Here is a 23,386-nt window from a genome sequence, read left to right as displayed (position 1 = left end):
TAATCTGATTGATTTAAAATGCATTTAATTCATGATATATCTAATTGAAAACATTTTAATATTTTTACATAATTGCATGATATATTTCTTCATTTTTCAAATATATAGAAGATATATAACTTTCTGGTGTCAGTATCTTATAAAATGTTTTGCTATTTCCACTGCCCCATCTGTATTGATAATCTATGCATTCATAAACTTTTAGCCTCTTTGAGTGACTGCTAAGATCTGAGGTCTTTCAGATTTTTTTTTTTAATTGTGTGAGCAGAAAGATAGAATTTTAGAAGAGCTTCTTGAGCTACCTTTTGAATGATACAAAGAATTGTTAACATAATGTCAAATTTTTACAACTAAATATTAAATATATAAAAAAGCCTGCAGCATTCTCATGTTACGAAAACATATTTATTTATTCTGAGGCTAGGAATTGATTTAGTTTTAAAAATACGATTTATTTCTTTTAACAATTTCCCAACAGTGTCATCAAAACACTATAAATTCCTTACATGTTTTAAAGAAAGATGATTCATTTATGCAAAGATTATTAAATGGGTAATTTTATTATTCAATTTTTAATACAAATTAACTGAAATTAGAAACTGATTTTGTAAAATAATTTAATTATGAATAATTCAATTTGGGGTCTATTGGATGTTTAAAAATGATCAAAAGATTTTTAATATCTTAAAAATAAAAGCAAAATTTTCAGTTTTAATATTTTTTATTAATAATTCATTTTAAATTCCTTGCTCAGTTTTAATATATTCACAAATTCAGATTTAAAAACAAAATAAGTTGTATAAATATTTTCAACATTTCTGATTTTTCCATAGCAACCATAGGAAAAGGATTTGAGACTATCTGTGTAAAAAAAGTAGGTTTTAGATCATCACACCTTCACATACTTTCACTGGAATTTTCCTCTGTATATATACTGGGATGTGACACTAAGCAGTTGAGAGTATGTATTTAAGAGGTTAAAGGGATATTGTAACTAGTGTTTCAAATCCTGATAACATCCCATACGCTGTCGGTGAGACGTAGATAGGATGTCCTAAGGATATACTGGGATGTGACATTAAGCGCTCAGGAGGATGAGTTTAGGAGGAAATTGGGATATTACGGGATGTCCTGAGGATGTAGTAAGTAGGACTTTAAATCCTAATAACCTCCCATATGCTGTCGATGGGACATAGATAGGATGTTTTTAGTATATAATGGGATGTGCTTAGGAGGTTTGTGGGATGTCCTGAGGATGTAGTAAGTAGGAGTTCATATCCTAATAACATCCCGCACGCTGTCGATGGGACTTGGTTAGGATGTCCTGAGGATATCCCTGGATGTGACATTAAGCACTCGGGAGGAGGTGTTTAGGAGGTTCGCGGGATATTCCGGGATGTCCTAAGAATGTGCGCATATCCCGCGAGCAACATCCTTGGGATATCCCAAGGATGCTTTTGTGCTATGTGGGTTAGATCATATCATTGCGATTAAAATATCGCAGATTTAGTAAATAAATAAAAATATTCATCCGTTGAACTCATAAACATCATTTTGTCTATTTAGGGCATATCTCATAAGTGACATTTTCCATTTTATAACAATTTTAATGCCAACATTCATGGAAATGGGTTTCCTGTCCGAGATAAGTCGAATCGATGCTGGAAAACTGGTTATAATATTTTCATTTATGAGCATATATTCGACAAGCAAAATCTGTGAATGAAAGGAGAGAGTTTTCTGCCGAAATTTAAAAATTAACTATTCTGAAAATTCCACTAACATTTAAATATTGTGTAAAAAAAAAAAAAGAAAAGAAAAACCCACCAGCTCTGTATCTCTGTAAAAATAAGAGAGCAATAATTTTCTAACTAAACGGAAAAGATCCGTCACTTAATATGCATTGCGCACTTACCGATGAAATCAAAACCCAACACCTATACATTAAATTGTCATGTGATCTGAAATGGAATTTGGTAAAAGCTTAATTGCGTCGCCACTCCGTGGGAAAAATGCAAATATTGTTACTTTCCTTGAACCGGGGAAAAATCCAAGAGAGCTTAATTCATATCGTCCAATTAGTCTGCTTCCTGGGCTGGGCAAAGTTTTCGAAAGGGTCATACAAAGAAGACTTACAAAGCACCTTGAAGATAAAAATATCATAAATAGTGAACAATTCGGCTTCAGAACTGGACACAGTACTGTTCATCAACTGCTTAATGTAACAGAGTATATCGCTGATTCATTTGTTAAAAAGAATACAATTACAAGTTGTTTTTTTTTGGATTTAGAAAAAAGCATTTGACAAGGTGTGGCATGATGGTTTAATTTACAAGCTACACCTTGCTCATCTGCCAATTAACTTCATTAAACTTCTAAAACGTTATCTGAGAAACCGTACCTTTCAAGTAAAAATTAATAACACTTATTCTACGAAGAAATATATCAAAAGCGGAATTCCACAAGGAAGTGTTTTTGAACCCTACTTTTTATTTAAAACTCATTTTCATGTGCATATTACTGTCATCTGGGCACTCCTACGAATGGTGAAATTTAACTGCTAAGCTCCGCCCACTGCTCATGAATTTTGGTTATCACAGCACTTTTACGAACTTTTTCTGTAAACTTTTCGTGGTATTCTCTTACCAGGACTATTACCATTATGAGAAAAATAAGTTTTCATAATTCTACAAGGCAGGTAAATTTTAAAAATATGTTTTTATACGTTTTCTGCCTTAGCCAATGGCACGTACTCTCGGCCATCACATGACATGGTCAACTACTGGAATTTTATTCTCTATGTAAATATTGTAAATACCTTTTTCATATTTAATCAAGACTCAATTATCGGAACTCTCATCTGAGGAACTATGTTTTTGCTAATTGAAATTATCTTTGTATCTTATTAATGTTTGTGAACTCATCTTGTATTTGAATTATTTATTACACCACCCCACGACGTAAAATTCTGCAGTGGCAAAGTGCCACCTTTCCCTTTATTTTTCACATCTTGTTTTTGTGTCACCTTTACTGATATTTTTACTTCCAGGATGCCATATTAGAAGACAACTGGCAAAAAGCCTGCAAATTCACGCAGGCTAGGCCCAGTATAACAGCGGTAAATGGAATGGAATGCACTCCAAAGTTCCAACTCTTTTTCTCTCTTCGCCCTTCCCTTCTGCTTCTAGACGTTTGTGTCGCCTTCCCGCTATCTACGCAGACTTCACTTCTCTAATTTTTCCTTATTTTAAGGAGATGTAATCTGTACAAAATTGGGAAGGGTGCATAGCCTACTCACAGTTATAATGGGCATTATCCAAGAATAAAATTATATTTGGAATTTAGGGCAGATCTGCAAACGTTTTTGGTTTATGCATCCATTGTGCTAACTACGCAATAAAATTTCTTCAAATTATAATGTCGAGAACCACCGACAATTCATGGCAATTTTATTTCATCAAGTCATCTTATACAATAAGAGTCCAGTCTTATTACAATAATGGAGCAGTTTTATAACACATATATAAGTAGAACAAACTCGAAAGATAAATGTGTATTTTTCTTTTCTCATTTTTAGTTTTCAAGTTTATTTTACTAATGAAATCTTATTTTAATTTTGATATGTTTTTAGATATTGTGTTAAACCTCTTACGCACCTTTTGAAGTTATTAATGTTGAGGAATTGCCTTGCTTTGATTCCGATTTAATTTTAACGTTAGATGCTTTAAGTTTATTTTTACTTCAAATCTGCAGCTTTAGCGCAGGACGGGTTTAAAATTTTTGTTTTTTAATTTTTAGCTTATTATTATGTTTCTTTTTGTATAATATATATATATATAGCACGCTAATATATATATATATTAACATGATATATCTATATACCTAGATCTATCTATCTATCTATTTATTTCTCTCTCTGTAAATATATATCTCTGTATCCTCTCTCTGTATGTAGATGGATAGATAGACACACACATATATAGAGAGAAATAGCACATTATGACGCTGAAAATTGATAAGTATATAAAGAAAAAAATTTAGAAACAATTTTTCACAAAGCCCAAATTTGAAATTCAAATGAACTTCATAAAATGCTATAAATTAGAATAAGAATATTTTAAAATGTAATACAGTAAATTAAAATAGAGCATCCCAAGAAAAACCAAAGAACAAGAAAGACGAGGAATGCAATCAACTTCGACTTAACGTCGTCAGGAGGAGGTATCTCGAACTTAATTACAGTTCCCCTTCTAAAACAATATCCTTGCTTTTCTATATCCAGAATAAGATGATAAACCATTTCAATATATTTTTTAATCTTATTAGTTCACCCGAAAATCCTGTTCATCTTCGAAGCTAAGGAAAATGACAAATATACAAAGTAAAATCATTACAAATAACTTCCAATTTGAAACGATTTTTGTAATCTAAAAAGAATCTTTAATAAAAATGAAAACTTACCCTAAAAATGTAGAAGAAATTAAAATCCTATAGTGAAAAAAATCTTTGAAGTTTCAAAATAATCTCTAACACAGAACATTGCTAGAAACTCTTATCAAACACCAGTGAAAGCGAAATGGCAAAAATACTAAGTAAAGTAATTAAAACATCTTCCAATTTAAAAAGATTTTAATAATCTAAAAAGAATCTTTAATAAAAATGAAAACTTCCCAAAATATAGAAATAAAATGAAATTCAACAGTTGAAAAATCTTTGAAAATTCAAAATAATCTTAACACAAAACTTTGCAAGAACCTTAAATCAAACACCAGTGTAAAATAATTAAAAGACCGTTAGAATCTGAGAGGCGAAGGGTTGCCAGTTCCGACCAAAAACCGTATTTGAACTAGCCATCTTCCAAAGGTGAATAATGCTAGAAAGCAAAGAATTTTGAAATTCAAAGACAAATTTTTCATTCGAAAACTTAGTTACACTTAGAAAAGTCAATGAAACCGAAGAATTATTCCTATGTGTAAAAGCATTTAACACTTCGAAATTAAAAAATTACAATTAAAATGTTGAACAAATTAAAATAAAAATGAAGAAAATAGAATAAGGAAAAGCAGAAAAGAACGTTATAATAAATATACAAATTCTAAATATTTAAAATATTTTTTAAATTGCAGGAGACTTAAATGGTGGTCAGTTTTTTAGTAATTTTAAACTAATTTCTGAGGAGCCTAAAAATTTCCTAATGGTAATTTAAAGCAATTAGATAAAAAAATTTAATAAAATTATGGCAATTTCTTAAAACTTTTATTTAAAAATTGCAAATTTAGTCTGAAATTTGGTTCTAAATTTCTTTCTTTCTATATACATACATATATACATACATACATATATATATATAATTTATTTACTAAATAATATTAATTATATTATCTCCTAAGATTAATAATAGAATTATCTGAAAAGAGTGAACTCATACTTAGTAAGTTCTATTTCGAAAAATGTTTTTAAGTAACTTGAATGTAAATTGTTAAAAATGTTTAACGGGGACTGAAATTAAATCATGAATATCAAAATTTCAATTGTAAAGGAATAAATTAAATGCAAGTAATTGATCGGAAATTAGTTGACTTTTCAAGGGGAACAAACCAACTCCCGTTCCATGAACAATAATTAAGAAATAAATACCAAGATGTTTCGTCCTTTACTCGATCAATAACGCGACGTCAAACCGGCAATTCAAGTCAGGCCAAACAACATTTCCGTGTATAGAAGGGATTAAGAACCAATGCAGAGATCCAAAGAACTCATTCCGGTTAAGCATTTTAGCTAATTCAGTTTTGAGTGAAAAGCAATTTCTGAAGAAAATTGATATCGCTCGAGTAACCATCCCCCGACACCTTCAAGTTTATGCATTTTAATTCAAAACTATTTGTAAAAATTAAGAATTGGAAATTGGCATTATGAAATAGAATTCAAAGTAGTTGAAATAAACATTAGAAAATTACAAAATATAAGAAAAATAATGCAATCTTTGTAAAAACAAATCAAAAAATAAAAAGATATAATAAGTATATAATAAGAAAAGTGAATGTACATGAAGATATAAAGGCCAGAAAAAGCATTAATTAACTTATGTTCTTTCTAGTTGGGAGTGGCCAAAGTGTTCTCTTCGCGTCTGACTCAGAAGGGTGTGTTTCAAAAAATTCTTTAGCGGCAGCGGGGGCTTTGAATTATACCAGTCGGTAAGACTTGTGTGAAGTAATTTATGGTAGTGGGAGGGACTAGGAATTCTTGAGGGACATATGCTGTGGAGCTCTTATTTGAGTGAAACCGTCTGTTAAAATTTTTTTGAAAATACTAGTGAATGGAAATTAATTCATTTCTTGCTAATTGTCGTGTCGTAACGATTAAGAATTTAAGAAAGGAAAAAAAGGAATTTTCACTGTCAAAGAGCTATTTGGCAGACTAAAAGATTAGGAAATAGGCCCATTTTTTAGTAACAGCATAAGTCTGAAGACAATTAGCTTTTTACATTATGTACAGCTTAGTAATTACACTATGTACAAATCCTTCAACTGATAGTCATCCAACTTATACCGCCTTCTCAGGTTTAGGAACAAATTATCATATCCCTATCAGTTAAATGATTTAGATTGAGTATTTAACGCCTGCTCTTTTAAGGCAATGGTTAATAAATTGATTGGGTATAAGATTATTTTTGAGAATTTTAATAAGGAGCAAAATTTCGCGTTGTAGATAATTTTTACAAATAATATTGAACTAAAATGTATAAACACGAGGGTGTCGGGGGACGGGTACTCGAGCGATATCAATTTTACTGCAGAAAATGCTTTTCACTCAAAATTGAATTAGCTAAACTGCTTAATCGGAATGAGTTCTTTGGATCTCTGCATTGGTTCTTAATCCCTTCTATTCACGCAAATGTTTGGTCTGACTTGAATTGCCGGTTTGACATCGCCTTATTGCTCGAGTAAAGGACGAAACATCTTGGTATTTATTTCTTAATTATTGTTCATGGAACGGGAGTTGGTTTGTTCCCCTTGAAAAGTCAACTAATTTCCGATCAATGACTATGATTACTTGCATTTAATTTATTCCTTTACAATTGAAATTTTGTTATTCATGATTTAATTTCAGTCCCCGTTAAACATTTTTAACAATTTACATTCAAGTTACTTAAAAACATCTTTCGAAATAGAACTTACTAAGCATGGATTCACTCTTTTCAAATAATTCTATAATTAATCTTAGGGGATAATATAATAAATATTATTTAGTAAATAAATTATTATTAACTTACTTTGCGGCAATTGCGCAAGTAGTAGAATAACTTGTTTTCGCACTAAATGAATTTAAGATCATACAACATTATATATATATATAGACGTATATGTATATATATATGTAAGATAAAAAATAAGAAAGCAAACTTCTAAATAATTTAATTCACTATAACCTCTTTTATTTTCTATTTCGTTTGGGAACTTCATCTATCTGTCCTAAAAATAGCGCTTTAGTCTAAACTGCGTCATTCAAATTAATCATGTAATCTTACGTAACCCTTAATACAGATGCCTCCGGACCAATCACCAAACTGCAAACCAAAACTTTTCTCTTCGCATGCTTCGATCTTGCATAACTACACACTTCAGTTTTACTCTCTACTGTGCTGATATGTAATTTCGCTGGCTTGCTTTCTATCTCAACAATATCAAAAATGTAAATCTTCTGTGGAAAAGCACGACTAGAGTGCCAAGTGATTGTGGCCACAAATTTCAATTGCAAATAAAAATGGAATTAAAACTGCTTCGACTGTCAAGTTCCTTAGATACTACGCAATCAAAATTCTTCTTCAATATGGATCTAAGCACGCATCGACACTGCTCCGGCTTTTCCATGTGCTCATAATATTTCCTATATATATACTATGTGTGTGTAAGTGTGTAGTAATTTAAAATGCGTAGATGAAAGCACTGGAACTTTTAACACCTCACGATATTGCGTAGATGGCTGAGAAGACCGTAGTAGCTTGAAGGTAGGGCCGAGCGGAAAAGCATGAGGACGCATTTAGCACAACTGAGCTTGAAGAATAACAATCTTTATTTTTTTAGTTATATCAAATCATCCTTTTGCAGACAAAATATTTCTTAATTAGAGTAGAATACAATAAGTTGCATTTTTAAATTAAGACGTCATCTTAAGCAAGTAAGCGGCAGTAGCATGGATGAGAAGCGTCTTGCCAGCAGGAGAGCTTATGCGAAAGAGAACGCATACGTTCAAAGAAAGAAGGAAGGAAGTTGATAGTTTCAGTTCGAGTTAGAGAAAGTTTTGGTTTACAATTAATTTGATTGGACAAGAGGTATCTGCATTAAAACATAGAAAAATCTAGAATTTGGGAGAACAGATGAATTTAGGGGAGAGCACCAAATCTAATGTCGTAATTTTGAGGTCGTGAATTATTTTTAAAGCAGCAATCGTATTTTCTTATACCTTACATATATAATTAAACTGGAATCAAAACATGAGAATTCCCTAATAATCATTAAACCGTGGAAAAAGGTCAAACTTTGTTCAATTTTGATTATGTTTAGCTATAATGTTAGACCTTTTTCTACGGTTGCAATTATTAAAATTGCCATGTATTGATTTCAATTTAATTTTAATTTTAATTGAAAATTTGAATTTTAAGTGCCTATTGAAGTTTATATGCATATATATTGTAATATCTTGTTATTTAATAAATAACTATATTTATTGTTGAAGTGGCAACGCCATATTCGTATTATGTAACCGTTGCTCAGCAATGTGAGAAATTGTTTTAAAAAATTAGAATTCTGAAGTTTTTACCAGCTAGTAGCAGTATGAAAGTTTTGCCACTAAAGATTTTCTTCAAATTATCTATCTCTGTAAACTAGAAATAGGTGCTATTTTGGTAGAGGGTTGCACGGATTTTGGAGATTTTTTGGCGATTTTTCTTTTGGCGAGTAATGCAACTTATGGTAAACCCATTGCTGGATAAGTTATTTATACTAACCGATACTTTGTCGTCATTTTATTAAAAAAATCTGATGTCTACACCACATGACTTCTTTGTACGGAATATTAAATTATACGCATTTTTTCTTGAATTTCATTTAAACTTATTGGATTGAATTAAATGTACTTCGTCGACAGCGCATAAACCACAATAGAATAAATGCATTCTTTAAAATTCACTCTAGTATTTGTTTACCATAGCGACACTCTGGCGCTAGATTCACTTAACAGTATTATATTTCGTTCACAATATAACTCATAATGCACAAAATTTTTATCATCAAAAGAATAGAATTATCTAATCGTTGCCACATGTTCTATTCAAATACTATAATAAAGCTAGAATGATGTATAAAAGAAATTAAGCAAACAAAACAAAAAAGAAACAGTTTTTCACAGACGATTGAGTATTTCTCATTCAATTAATTCAGTTCTCACTTTACGAGAAGGCAAAAATACATATAAACTCAAAATATATATATACTAAAAATTACGAAGTAAATCTTAAACACTTATTTCCTCGAAAAATTTCCAGAAAGGATTAAGCATCATTTAATTGGCAATAATAAATGAAGGCGTTATCTTTGTTGTTGCGAAGCTAAGTTTCTCTAGATTGGCAACAAATCCACTAATCTGCTGTTTCAAATGTAAGCAACAACTTTAAAGTTTATGTTTAAACAGCTTTAAAAGTTAAAGTTTGTTTAAAAGATTGTTTAAAATTAAATTAAAATTTAATTATTATTTTAAAATTAAATTAAAATTTAATTATTATTTTAAAATTAAATTAATTTAATTATTTTAAAATTAAATTATTTTAAAATTAAATTAAAAGTTAAAGTTTGTTTAAAATGTTTAAACAACTTTAAAGTACTTTAAAGAGTACTTTAAAGTTGTTGATAATTCTAAAAATATTGCATACAGATTTAGTAAAGGCATAAAAACCTTAACCGGAAGATAAGAACAACATAATTCAATCATTTTTAAAGCAAAAAATGTACAATTTACAAACATATAAGAGTAAAGAAACTGAGATCACTGAGCCGTGTAACAGAGTGGATATATATATAAATATATTTATATACATTTGGAGCGGCCGATTGGAACCAAAATACGAGGTGCACATCTATCTTTTACTGTAGTCCTATATACAAAATTTCAACGTTCTGAGGCTACTCGTTTTTGAGTTATGCGAGATACGTACGTACGTACGCAAAAACATCGTTAAATTGCATTCGATAGCGGTCAAAATGGATATTTTCGTTGAAATATGCTGCCTGAAACTTTTCGCGATTACAATATTTCCTTTTTACTTCGTACAAGGAAGTAAAAATAGTGCGTTTTATTATGCATAAATTCCGTGTTTTAAATATTATTTATGGTTTCTAAATATTAAAAATCAATTTAATTTTGCATTTTTATTTGAAATAAAAATTTTGCTGTTTATAATATTTTATGTAATTTTATGTTGTGGATAATGTAATCAATAACGTCACCTTACTTAAAAAGTAATTGGTTTTATTAATATCTATAAATTTAAGCTAATGTTTTAAACATTATTTACGGCTGTTAAATATTAAAATACAATTTAATTTTGCATTTGTTTTAAAAATGATTTTATTATAAATGTTTATTTAAATAATTTTAATTCTATGCCTGATGTAATCAGCTCCCTGATTGGTTACTGAATGTTTGTGCATTACCGCGCCATTTTAAAATTTTATTATTCATCTCTTCGAATTCCTCAGATTTCAAATGGAATGGATATCTCCGTTTCGAAGATGAATGTTGTTATTGGTAATTACCAAGAATTATTGGTAATGGAATAAAACAATTGCCCTTTGAGACCTTATTTTGGCGAACCTGTCTTTCCTAATCAAAGATTTATTTATAAATTGTTAATAGCGTCAGAGGAAATTTATTTAAAATTTTTGGAGGAAACCACGCTCATTGCTTCTTCAATGAAGTGCGAGAAATATGGATCACAGATGAAGATGGTTAAAAGAGCCGATTCAATTATGATTCCGATTTTTTTTTGTGGTACTTATCAATAAACAACAGGTTAAATGACTCAAAAAAAAATGTAAGTACACATTTTTCTTTTATTTTATAATTGTATACTTCAATTTTTGTTGAAAAAAATTAATACACTATTTTCAAAAATTGCTGAGATAATTATTGTCACATATGTCTTAATGTTAATTATATTCTATATAACGTATTTTAAAATATTTGAATTTAATAATATTCTAATTCTTTTAAATGTTGGTATGATGGTTTTTAATTCGATGTTCAATTTCAGTAATATTCTAATCTAATTAACGTTGACACAATGTTTTTATAGCGGTGTTTTTATTCTCTTTTTCGCTATATGAAAGTAATAATAACCTAAATAATATGAAAGTAATAATAAGTATTTTATACTTATAGTAAATGTATTTGTTTACACTTGCCTGCCATCTTAAAAAACGACATTTTCAACAAAAAATTAATCCATTACTTTTAACGATATTTATTATTTTTTAAGTTTCGAATACTTTACTATGCGTAAAAACAGCGTTTTTCAAGATTACTGAAGAATGTAAAAATCGCGCCAGCAATTGCGTAAATCGCCAAAAATCCGTGCAACCGTCTACCAAAGTAGTACCTAGAAATAAAATTTATGTTCTAATAAGAAGATTGCCTGTTTTGTCAATTACTGCAAAATACATTAGTCTTAATTAATTGGAGGTTCCACCGAGATACTGGAAATTATGAGTGTAATTATTAATTTCGATGGTGCTGGTCTCCTAATCCCAGGAAATTACTGAAATTTTGAGAACAAGTTTGCTAGTATCAATTGCCGAGTTTGTTCATTTAAAGGAGAAACGGATCTCAGAAGTCTGCGGTTTTACAGCCAGATTTTGAAGCGGATCATTCAAATGTTATCTTCTGTGGTTCTGTAACTTGCGTCCAAGCAAAGAACTGTCAAAACAGGATACTGCTGATCTTCGAAGATAAGATTAACTTTTGGTTTCTTAAAAAGCTTTTATTGAATTTTAATACTTTGTTTCAGAATTATAGTTTATCGTGTAAGATTTTGTTTAAAATAACTGACACTAAAAATATTCAGCTTAAATTTATAATTGATATTTGTGGTAAAGAAGTATTTTGAAATTATTATTTATGTTTTACTTTTATTTGTATTGAATTTTTATGTTGATAAATGATATGTGTAAGCCATCGCGACATTTATAAAAAAAAAAAAAAAAAGAACTGCTAGCTGAGTTTTTGAATTTGTTGCCAAGCAGGCGCCTGAAGATAAGTAATAACGTCAAACTGGCGTAGAGTGATTTGATTATACTGCAGAATTGACAAAAGTCGTTTCTTAGTTCTCGCCATCTAGGCGTGGGGTAGATAGTAACGTCGTCCCGACGTATTGCAGATTGTATACTGTAAAAAGTGTACTACCAAAATAGCAAAAATTGCTTTTGTTATCGCCAACCAGCCGTGGAGATAGATAGTAAAATCGTCAAACATACGTGGGTAAATATCCATTGTATTGCCTAACTGGCAAAGGTGTTTATATAGTTATAGCTAACGAGGCTTGTGAATAGTGAGTTAAAACGTCAACCAGACGTAATATTATATTATTTTGTGACAACCTGGCAAAGTTGTTTAAATAATTCTCTCCAATTGGTTAGTGTGAATTTCGTATTTGAGAAATTCAGCTATACATTTTTTTAATACAAGTACGATCTTTTAGATTCAATTTAAAAAGAAAGCCTATTAAAGGTAACTTGTGTCAACATGTCATTCTTATCAAGGAGTAAAAATCAGGATTTAAAAGTACTAGCAGAAGAGTTAGGTTTAACTGTGAAAACTGAATTTAAGATTGCTCAGTTGCATAAATTGATTACTGAAAGTCCCGGTTATGATGAGGAGTTTACTCGAGAACTACTGGCCAAAGAATCTCTAAGGAGAAGAAGTAAAGATTCCCCGGGGCAAATGTGGCTCCGTCAGACCGAAGAGACACATTATGTATATCCCTGAAGCTTACTTTAAAGGGGCAAACCATTCCAAAGCTATCCACCCTCCGTATATCGCCATATTCGCATTATGTAACCGTTGCTCAGCAACGTGAGAAATTGTTTCTCCGTGAACTAGAAATAAAATTTATGTTCTAATAAGAAGATTGTCTGTTTTGTCAATTACTTCAAAATACAGTACAATGTATAGCTTACTAGGTATACTAGGTATGTTCAAATATTGTTTTCAAAAGAATTGTTGTATGTGTATTTACGATTCAAAAGGTTTCTCGTTTAAAGCGATCTTCATATCTGTTGAATTATCGAAACGAACTCTTATTTATAAGAAAAATCAATTCTTTGATATGTTTTCATCTAATAGTATATATTATTAGTTATGTTCTCAATGTATTTCTAGAGATCCAGAAGAGCTATGGAGTTTGGTTGGAGTCCACACTGCAAATGATGGAGAAGAAACTCCCATCTGCAGCATTCTGATGCATCCCAAGTATGATGCAAAAACATATGATAACGATATTGCTCTGCTACGTCTCAAGAGAAAAGTTATATTAAGCAGAGAAGTCCGTCCCGTGTGTTTGCCTCCACCTGATCTGCAAGATACACACCTCAACATGACGACCGTTACTGGATGGGGAATGACATCTTTAGTTAAGCAGACTTAAATTTCTAACATGTCCATTATTCTGCATATTATTTATCTGTATTTATTATCCATATTTCTGCATATTATATTTATATTTATTTTTGCTTTATTTCATATATGTTTCAGATACTGGTTTTGTGTATTTCTGATATTTCTATTTCAATTTATCAACAATAATTTGCTTTTATTTATTTTAATAATTCCTTATCTAATTAATTAATAATAATTAATTAAAAAATTCATTATATAATAATTTAAATAAATCATTCATTATTATTCCAAACGGCGTTAGCCCAGAAGGGCTATTAATTTCGTTTTGGCATTTTGCGTTGATTCATTATAAATGTCTGTACACTTTTCAAAATGTTGACACCAAATATTAGAGCCCTGTATTATGTTGAAAGAAATTAAATAATGAAGAATCTGCATGCATGTATCAATATTTCTCATACTGTGATAAAACCTCGGTACCTAGATTCATCAAATCTTAACTAAACGTATGTTTCCACCCGAATATGGGCATCTGGAAACCCAAATTTGGAATTCGTTTTATTATTATTTCACATTTTGTAAAACTTTAACGAACTTTTTATTAAGAAATTCCAAATTTTCAAAGCGAGCAATGACAACACTGTATAAAAAAAAACATTTTTATCTCCAGCGCGCGTGACTGTGTATCGGAAATTCTAAATATATGCTCATTTTAAAATTAATTTGTGACATTGCTGTTGAACTGAATTTTATGGTTTAAGTGCGAAGAACATGATATTTGGTAAATAAAGGTAACACACAAAACGTTAAAAAAACGGCCCTTTGGGCGTAATGCAAAATCTGAAAGCTTTCAGACTTTTATGTTTTTTAAATATTTATTTACTTAATAGTTCACATGGATTCTAGGTACTGTGCATGAAATCCTATACGAACATCAATAAAATTGTTTATATCTGAAGTATAACCTAGAATGTTGCCTATTTACGTTAATCAACCTTAGAAACTAATGCTTTCGCCTAAGTGCCAAAATTTGAGAATCTGGCAAATCTAGCGAAATTCTGATTTGCTCTTGAAGCATTTGAATTTAAGTGCCTATTGAAGAATTTTTCGAAACATTTCCGTGATAATGTCCTTTTGTACTTTCAAAATCAAGCCTTTATAAAGATGTATTAATTATGGGTAATGCAGTACCCCCATTATAAGTACTATCAGAAATACACGGCAAAATTATCAGTAAGTCGTAAAAACACAAAGGAAAAAATTTTCACAATTTTTATTGACATTCTTATTTTTGACAAAGGAAAGGGAAGGGGATAGGAAAAAAGACAATGCGGAAATGTTTTCGTATAAAATAATTAGAATGTTGTAGAAATAATATGCCGTAGTGCCATCTTTACTTCGGATACAACTTATTCAGCACAGTATATGTTATTATTTGGAATGAAATGGATTTTACTCAGTCTGTATGGGTATAGGTTGTAAGATGCAGTAACTCAGAAGCCATTCTAAGATGTCTGCAGGCACTGTCTATCATCAGTGCAACACATTTTATCCGAAAAAATGTAGGCAAATCGGGTTATCGGTAAAAAATTCCAACATTGTCGAGGCAGACTTGAATGACTTGTGCGATGTGTGGCCTAGAATTACACTGTTACGAATTTGGTATTTAAAAAGCTAATGTTAGTTCAACTATAAATTAAATAGTTTTATTTCTCACGCAGTGCAGCGCGTGACGAATATTAAAAGAAAGCTAAGCCGGAAAATTGAAAATACAAGAGCGCGTGCATTAAATAAATAAATATCTCTTTTTGATTTCGAGAAAGTACTGGAAAATTCTAGCGCGTGATTTTAAAATCTTATAAAAGGAGGAAAACATCTCAGTTTGTAATAGTTGCTTAGTTTGTTGTTGTTTAGAAAACTGCTCTTGTTGATTGTAGTGAATTCGAGGATTAGCGTTCTTTAGCTGTTTTGAATTAAGTTCTATTGGACATTTGAGTAGGTAAGCTATAGAAATTTGAAACAGTCGGTATTCTTGCATAATGAAACTCAATGCAACGTTCTCCAAAGGCTATAAAAATTGGCGAGCTCAGACGAACTTGTATGTCATTCAGAATGTCTGCAGCTTTTTCACGACTTATCCATACTGATGGTCAAAGGGCTCAGTAGTAAGAAGTGTGTTTGGCTGTCTTAGAAAATGACTTCCCAGATACTCACTGAGTAAACGAATTGTGTTTCAAGAAAAAGCAAATTCATGAGGTGGTCATAGTATACCCCTACACAAATACCTCTGTGGCATTGATTTCTATAAATTCTTCAATGGACATATCGATAATACATAAATGAGTATTAGACAAAAAAAGGGGGTAAACCTGAAAGTTTTCAGATTTTATATTTTGTCCAAACAGGCATTTTTTTCATTTACAGACATATACAGGTTTCAAGAACATTTGGGCTGACGCCACATTGGGCTAAAAATATTTAAAAACAGTATATCTTTAAAATTTCCGATAGACAGTCTCGCGCGTTGCAGTTAAAAATATTTTATTCCGTATAGCGCGTTGCTACGGCTCGCCTTCTCGCCTTAAAATAATTGAGTTCCTTAATCAAAACTTCTTTGAAGTTTAATAAACATGAAACAGATAGTAAAACAAATTCAGAACTCCAGATTTGGACTTCCAGTTGCCCATGTTTGGTTGAAGGTCTACGTTATTCAAAATTTGATGGCTCTAGATATCGTTGTTTTTTCACAACGCGAGAAACATACATTCATGCAGATTCTTCATTATTTAATTTCTTTAAATATAATACAGGGCGATAATATTTGGTAACAATCTGAAAAGTGATTCGAAGCAAAATGGCGTTTCGAGATTAATAGCCCCTCTGGGCTGACGCCCATTTGGGCTTAGAAAAGCAGGGAAAGGGGCAAATCTACATAATATGCCAGAAAATAAGCTCTCGTGGAAATAGTTAGAAAGTCTGATCGATACTGGGAATCTTTTACTTAGACAGCTAAACGTATTTAGTACACTTTTACTTAGACCGTTGCTTTAAACTTAATTTTGAGGGCAGCTTAAGCAGAAGACAGGGAGTGGCTAATCAAAGTCTTTTCCCTCAATACAAATATTACCGGATTTTTACTTAGGGTGGTCCAATTTAAGCTACCGATTGAAAAAGATAGCATAAGGTATTTCTCCCGCATTTCCTAGCGTGCCTGTAGTGGTTAGGCACGTTGAGCCGGTATTCCAGAGGTTCGTGGTTCGATTTCCGGTGAAGACGATTGCTCATTTTGCATCTTTTCTGCCTCCAAATAACCTAATGTCTCTACAATGGCACCCGAACAAAAAAAAGGGTGTTTGATGATGATTCTCCTCACCCAGGATTTGGCGATTGGGTCTCCTAAAAACCCCAGTCGCCCTTTAGAAGGGGGAGTGTATAAGGTCTTTCTCCCGCCTTTTTAGCGTGCCTTAGTGTAGTAGTTCTGGCCGTTAGGCCGGTATTCCAAAGGTCCGTGGTTCGATTCCCGGCAAAAGCGCTGCTAATTTTTCATCTTGCCTCCTTCCAAAAATACCTAATGTCTCTACAGTAGTAACTCTAGAATTTTAAGAACCATAAATGTTGGTGCTGATTTGGAGTTGCCGTAGTTGTCTCTAAATAAGATAGGAATTTGATTGATGCTGTTTTCAAGATGATCGGAGCAGACCTCATTATAAACTAACTTCTTGAGGTGCTCATGTTAAGTAGACTGAAAAATCCTCTAATGCCTTTCGTTTCCTATTCGTATTTCTTACAGTTCAGAAGAATTCACGTGGTCGTAATCCGCTTATGTTGTTGCTTCCAATTCGACTTTACTTTCTACACTTTTCTGAATCTGCATTCTTCCAGGATCTCTGCCATAAACCACTATAGAGTTATTAAACCTTCTTATTTTGATTAACTGCATGATCTTCTCTGGTAGAGTTGCATGTAAAGTTTTATCTAGATCTGGAAAAGAAACCTTTTTCAAGATTTTTTCTGGCCTGTTTCTTATATTTCTATTTTATTTGATATTAAATTTGTATCTATAACCTTTAATAAGCAATATAATTTAATATATGGGATTAATATTACACCATTTATTAAAACAGCAGTCACCTCGATAGATAAACACCAAAATTTTCCTTTTGCAAATTTATACATACAAATGTACTGACGATATCGGCTTAAAGCAACGGGCATTTAGTCCCATATCTAGGGAAACATAAGGAAAAACAGCAAATTAAGGTTTTCAACTATTCCTGAATATCAAGTATTTAAGTTCTGATGTTCGAATGGCACCGAAATGGAAGAAGTAGTTTCGATTTTAAATATCTTTAATAAATTCAACTACTCTCAGTTTATACATCAAACTGTAAACATTTAATAATAAAATAGCCACAGGTAAACATTTAGCAATAATTCATCGGTAACACAGATAAGTTTTAAAATACGAATCAGAACAGTTATAGATCAGCTACGTTTTTAGCGATTGAATTCTTCCGATAATGAATCCCAATGGAATTCCAAGGCGTGTTGCCAACGCAGGGCAACGAAAAATTCGAGAGGCATGGAAGTAAACATATTCCCACCCTATCAGGTTTAGTCCTCATACACAGGCAAAGGTGAAAGTTTATTAGTTGGTATTTTGAAGACTGCAACTGGTTGGTATTAGTTGGTTTTATTTTTGACTGTAGCTACGCTAACTAACCCGTCGATGACACGCCCTATAGGCCATGCTAAAGGTGCAGATCCATCTTCGATGACAAGAACCACAGTGTCGTTCTTCAGGTTAGGTTTGCTGTGCTGCCACTTAGATCGCTGCTGAGGAGAAGTCGAGTATTCCTTTTTCCAGCGATTCCAAAGTCCATGTAGTAGCTGTACAAGTGTTCCCAGCTATAACTCCCTGTGCGAATAGGCAGATGTGTATCTGGAATGGAAATCAACGTATCAACTGTAATAAAATGAAGTGGTGTTAAAACATTAATAGAGTCAATATCAGAATAGTTCACGTAAGTGGGTGGACGCGAATTCAAAATAGCCTCGATTTGGGTAAGCAGCGTTGACAACTCTTCATAGGTTAAAAGAGTTTCTTTCAATACTCTTCTAAGATGAGATTTCGCTGAGCGAATGTCAGCTTCTCATATTCCTCCAAAGTGTGGTGAAGCAGGCGGAATAAAATGCCATTCAATAGATGACTGAATTAGTTCTCGTGACACTGATTCTGTTGCATGCAAAGAAAACCAATTACCGAGTAAGATTGCCTGATGAGGTGAAATAATAAAGAAGGACCAGCATCCAGGTAGGTAATATAAAGTTCATTCCCCAGTAATTCACTAAATTTATGTTGAGAAGGAAGTATTACAGGATGTTTGACGTTAAATGCTAAACATGAATTTCGAAGACGTCCTCCCACCCGTAAGAGACCATTTTTGTCTATGAACGGATAAAGAGAACATAGTTGGCTGTTCTTGGGTAAAGGTTTCTGTTCCTTAATACATTGCAAATCATCTTGGAAATAATGATTCTGAATTCGACGAATAATGAACATTTCTGCTACTCGCATCTAGAAATGTTAGCGGCATAAGGCAGCTGGAGTTAATACCACTACGCGAAATGTTCTCAGTAACAAGATGCTTCTTGCAATTAGTAATAAATCTTTGGCAGTAAGCCAGATACGAATAGTCTAGCAATGAAAAGAATAATATTCGAATAAATTAGCTAATAAATCATTCGATTCACGTATATTAGAAATAAAATTAAGATCAGATCTTTGTTCAGCCTTTACTTTAATATAATCTTCAGATCTTAATTCATATTTAGGCCAGTTTTCCTCTTCCTGACGCAGCCATGGTGGACCCTTCCACCAAAGATTATAGTTTGGTAGGAGCTGAAGTTTTATACCACAAGAAGCAACGTCTGCAAGATTTTGTTTAGAAGGAAGATGATTCCAATATTTAATAGGTTTCTATTATGTTTAATAGGTAATTATTATTCTATGATTTGAGATGTTCTTTTTGCAACAAAAGTTTTCCACTTACGTGAATGAGCAGATAGCCAAGACAAAACTAACTTCCTTGAAATCCGTCCAAGCATAAATTTCAAAATTAAATTTCTTTAAAGTGTTCAAAAGAGATCGCGTTAATCTGATCAACTAATATACAGCACAAAGTTCTAATCGAGGAATAGATACTTGCTTTATAGGCGCGACTTATAGTCTTTGATACCAAAAGATTAACCTTAACCGTACCATTGCATGTTTGGCGACAGTAGATGGCTGCTGCATAGGCAAGCAAAGATGCATCACAAAATCCATGTAGTTGAATATCTCTGTCTGTTGGAAGTATGACACATCTCGGAATTCACAATTATTGGTTTGAATGAAAGTCTCTTGAAATTTAAACCAATCATCTGAGAAGTGCTGTGGAATAACTGAATTCCAGTCACCTTTAACTAACCATAGCTTTTATAGAGTATTTTTATCAATATAGTGCAAGGAGACAGGAGACCTAAAGGATCGAAAATGTGAGCAGATTCTATCAATATGCGTCTCTTTGTTATAGGTGCGTTGAGTTGCAGTGTAGCTTTAAAACTGAAGCTATCAGTGGTTGAATTCCAGAAAAATCATAAGACTTGACAATCGAGTTGGGAGATACCTCAAAATCGGAATTCAGCGAACAATTTTCCTCAAATTCAGTTAAGAATTCTACAGAATTGAAATTTTTCTTCCTCAAATCAAAACCACGTGCATGTGATTGAAGATGCTTTCTTCAAAATTTTCTCTAGAGTGCTTTCGTTTTTATTTGGCGCTTTTAAAAGCTCTATGTTGTTAGATTTACGGTCTTCATGCAACAAACTATTATGAGTTTTTGAACTACAAAAATTGCATTTTTAATCTCGCTGTGGTCCGAAGAAAGAGGTGAATAAAACATGTTTCGAATTGATGAAGGCAGAGGCTGTTCTCACACTTTATCGCCTGCTTTGAAAAATAGTTTTAACTGCAACTATAGTTTTAAAACTGTAAATTATCATCTGTTATTTGACAATCTTGTTCTCATGCAAAATGTCGCTTTTAAAGAAAACATGGAGGAAAGCTATGTTTGTGATCTTTCCTAAAAAAAATTCCATTTAGTTATTAAAAAGCCATGATTTTCGGTATCTAAAGCAATGCTAGATAATATTGTCAATAAGAAAGGAAAGCACGCCAAAGTTTGGTTTCAAGAAAAAAATTGTTCAAAGTACTTATGCAAGGAAAAAAACGGAATGTTTCGAATTTTGCAAAGGTAAGAACTTAAATGTTAAAAGAAAATCTTCGAAGTCAAAGCACAGTTGCATAATCATTAAAATAGTCAGTGTGAACTATAAACAAAGTGATTAATGCTGATTTGAGCCTTGGAAAGGAGAAAAAACGTAATGTGCATTGTTTTGCTCTATGACGTATCGCCGAAAGAAAAACGCGCTGCAGAATTCTCAGTGAGAAACAATTATTCGGACAAAAATGGAAAAATGTTGTTACAATAGCTGAATTCTGGGTATATTTGAACGAGCGCAATAAAAAGAGATCCATTTATTACCATCAAAGAGAAGAAAAAAATTCAGAACATGGTTCAAAGAATCTAAAAAAAGTTTTTCAAACGGGTTTATTATTGTTGCTGGTTTTTCATATAATCTCAAATTGCACTGTGAGTAGAGAGAGGGTATTTTATATTTGAAAACTGAGTATAACTGCATCAATAAAAAGAGCCACAAGTCTAAATTCACTGTTGATTTCTCGGGAAAAAAAAAACAAGAAATGAGTGTCAAGACCATACCCTTCACTTATATCTCCACTACATGTCTTGATGTATCACCCACAGTGTTTTGTAGTTTTGGACTTTTAAAAAATGGATTGTCATGACGTCGACCTATAACCCTTCCTGGACTTTGGAAAGCTGTTCAAGAGCAATGGAATAATATACCTCTTCTGCTACAAAAAAAAAAAAAAAAAAAAAAAAAAAAAAAAGCTATATTGTCTTGGAAATTATGCTGTGGAAAGATATGAATAATAAGGGTTATAAAATGGAATATTTAAAATACAAAAAGTTTAGCTAAAATATTTCTGTAAATACAATGAAAATCTCCTAAAAATGTACGAACAGCCTTATTACAATTTTGGATTCTGATTTATCCGGATTCCTTAAATATAACTATGTACAACTGCAATCATTTCAATCCAGGTTCAGTTTTATAAAAGCAATTTAAAATTCTTAAATCTATACTAAGGCAAATACATAAACAACATAAACACATAAATGACAAGTGATCATATTTAAAATGTGCTTAAATTCACTCGTATGCAGATATGTCAATCTCTGGTACGATAAAAAATTTCTAAGAAAGGTGTTAGATAATAAATATGTTCTATAAAATTTACAAACATTCGCACATTTAAAACTGATTTATATACATTTTATCTCTACTAACTCAAGAACCACTTTGTTAAGCTAACTAGAAGAAGATCATACTTACTAGAGTTTTCTTTGGGAGAGGAAATTAAGCAATTCTTCGGGATAACGAATTCAAACGTTCTGTTCTAAGCAATAGTATAATTAACTTAATGAATATTCCTTACCACTGTCCTTGTCTCGTAGAAGTAAGCCACCCTCACCCCCATCCACTATATAACAGTCTCAAAAGTCCGTTTCGGCGATGATTTCCTCAGTATAACAATGGAATTCTATGAAATCTGTCCTTTTCCATTGAGCGTAGGTAAGTCTCTTCATCACGATTAATGTCAGTCTGGAGCAGCCTCTTCATAACACGTCGTAAGCAGGAACACATTGCACGTATCGTCATGGTCGAGGATGAGGACTCGAAGTCTTGTAAGGCTGTAATTCACATGTTCGCGTCCTTTCTTCAATCGCTCATTAAATAGCAATATCGAATAAAATTTCTATTCATAATTATTCAAAGGGTAAAACAGTCGCCATGTCGTAGCGCTCAACACGTAGTAGACAGGAACATATAACACAGATCGTCGCCCCATCGTTGCAATCAAAGCCGACTCTTCTAAGGCTGGAGCTGACACAGTCACGTTATTTTCTTCCAATTACACACTAAAATGTACACTAAGTAATAATATTTCAACGAAATATTATAAAGTTAAATAAATAATAATATTATAAAGTGCACTAAGGCGCGGGATAACTAAGTAATAATTGAATTAATAAATACCATCCATATCCTGAGCCTTTTTTCTTAAGCTATTTAAATACCTGAAAAAGTCCCGAGCATGCATTAACAATTTAATACAGCTGATCATCATGCATGAGGTCGATATATATCCAATGAATTCTCCTTCCTCATTTTTCACTTTTCATTCTTGCGGTTTTCACATTAATTCCTGTCTCTGTCCTCCCAAAGTCCTTAGAATACCTTCTCCCTTCTTCTTCATCCTTCTCCCTTCTTTTCTCTCCCCCCTCCCTTGTTTTCATTTCCTCCTTTCATGACAATATTTAACTTTTGACTTTTAACTCACTATTTAACTTATTAACTGAGACTATCTTTTGGCGCAACCAACTTTTATAGTATTGGTCGAAGGGTATATCAATCCAATGTTTCTCAACACAATTACAAGAACGCAGCAATTTGAAGTATGCAGAGCACCTTTCTTTCACTCTGCGCCGGGAAAGTATTTTTAAAACTTCTCCTCCCAGCTTGAGACCCA

At 32.0% G+C, this 23,386-nt stretch overlaps 1 protein-coding gene and 1 long non-coding RNA gene across 3 annotated transcripts in view; one reads left to right on the top strand and one right to left on the bottom strand.

Annotated features, from left to right (window-relative positions):
• LOC146996233 (venom protease-like) overlaps positions 1–23,386 on the top strand; it is a 74,086-nt gene that overhangs the window by 30,902 nt on the left and 19,798 nt on the right. The window contains exons 6-7 of the mRNA XM_085821393.1: positions 13,432–13,681; positions 19,504–19,597. Of these exons, the coding sequence (XP_085677519.1) occupies positions 13,432–13,681; positions 19,504–19,597 (344 nt within the window). The remainder of the gene's footprint in view (positions 1–13,431; positions 13,682–19,503; positions 19,598–23,386) is intronic.
• LOC146996234 (uncharacterized) lies at positions 18,327–23,340 on the bottom strand. 2 transcript variants are annotated; one of them, XR_015042141.1, is made up of 2 exons: positions 22,189–23,340; positions 18,327–18,610 (listed from the first exon to the last, which is right to left on the bottom strand). It is a non-coding gene; the product is annotated as an uncharacterized LOC146996234 (long non-coding RNA). The 2 variants fall into 2 exon arrangements; XR_015042142.1 differs by lacking the exon at positions 22,189–23,340 and adding an exon at positions 21,492–21,640.

This window comes from Stegodyphus dumicola, chromosome 7 (genome assembly GCF_044657685.1).
Source record: "Stegodyphus dumicola isolate Sdum_Otavi_A_Nest chromosome 7, ASM4465768v1".
NCBI classification, from domain to species: domain Eukaryota; kingdom Metazoa; phylum Arthropoda; class Arachnida; order Araneae; family Eresidae; genus Stegodyphus; species Stegodyphus dumicola.
Note: the sequence above shows the minus strand (reverse complement) of the source record. Positions and strands in the feature narration are given on the sequence as shown.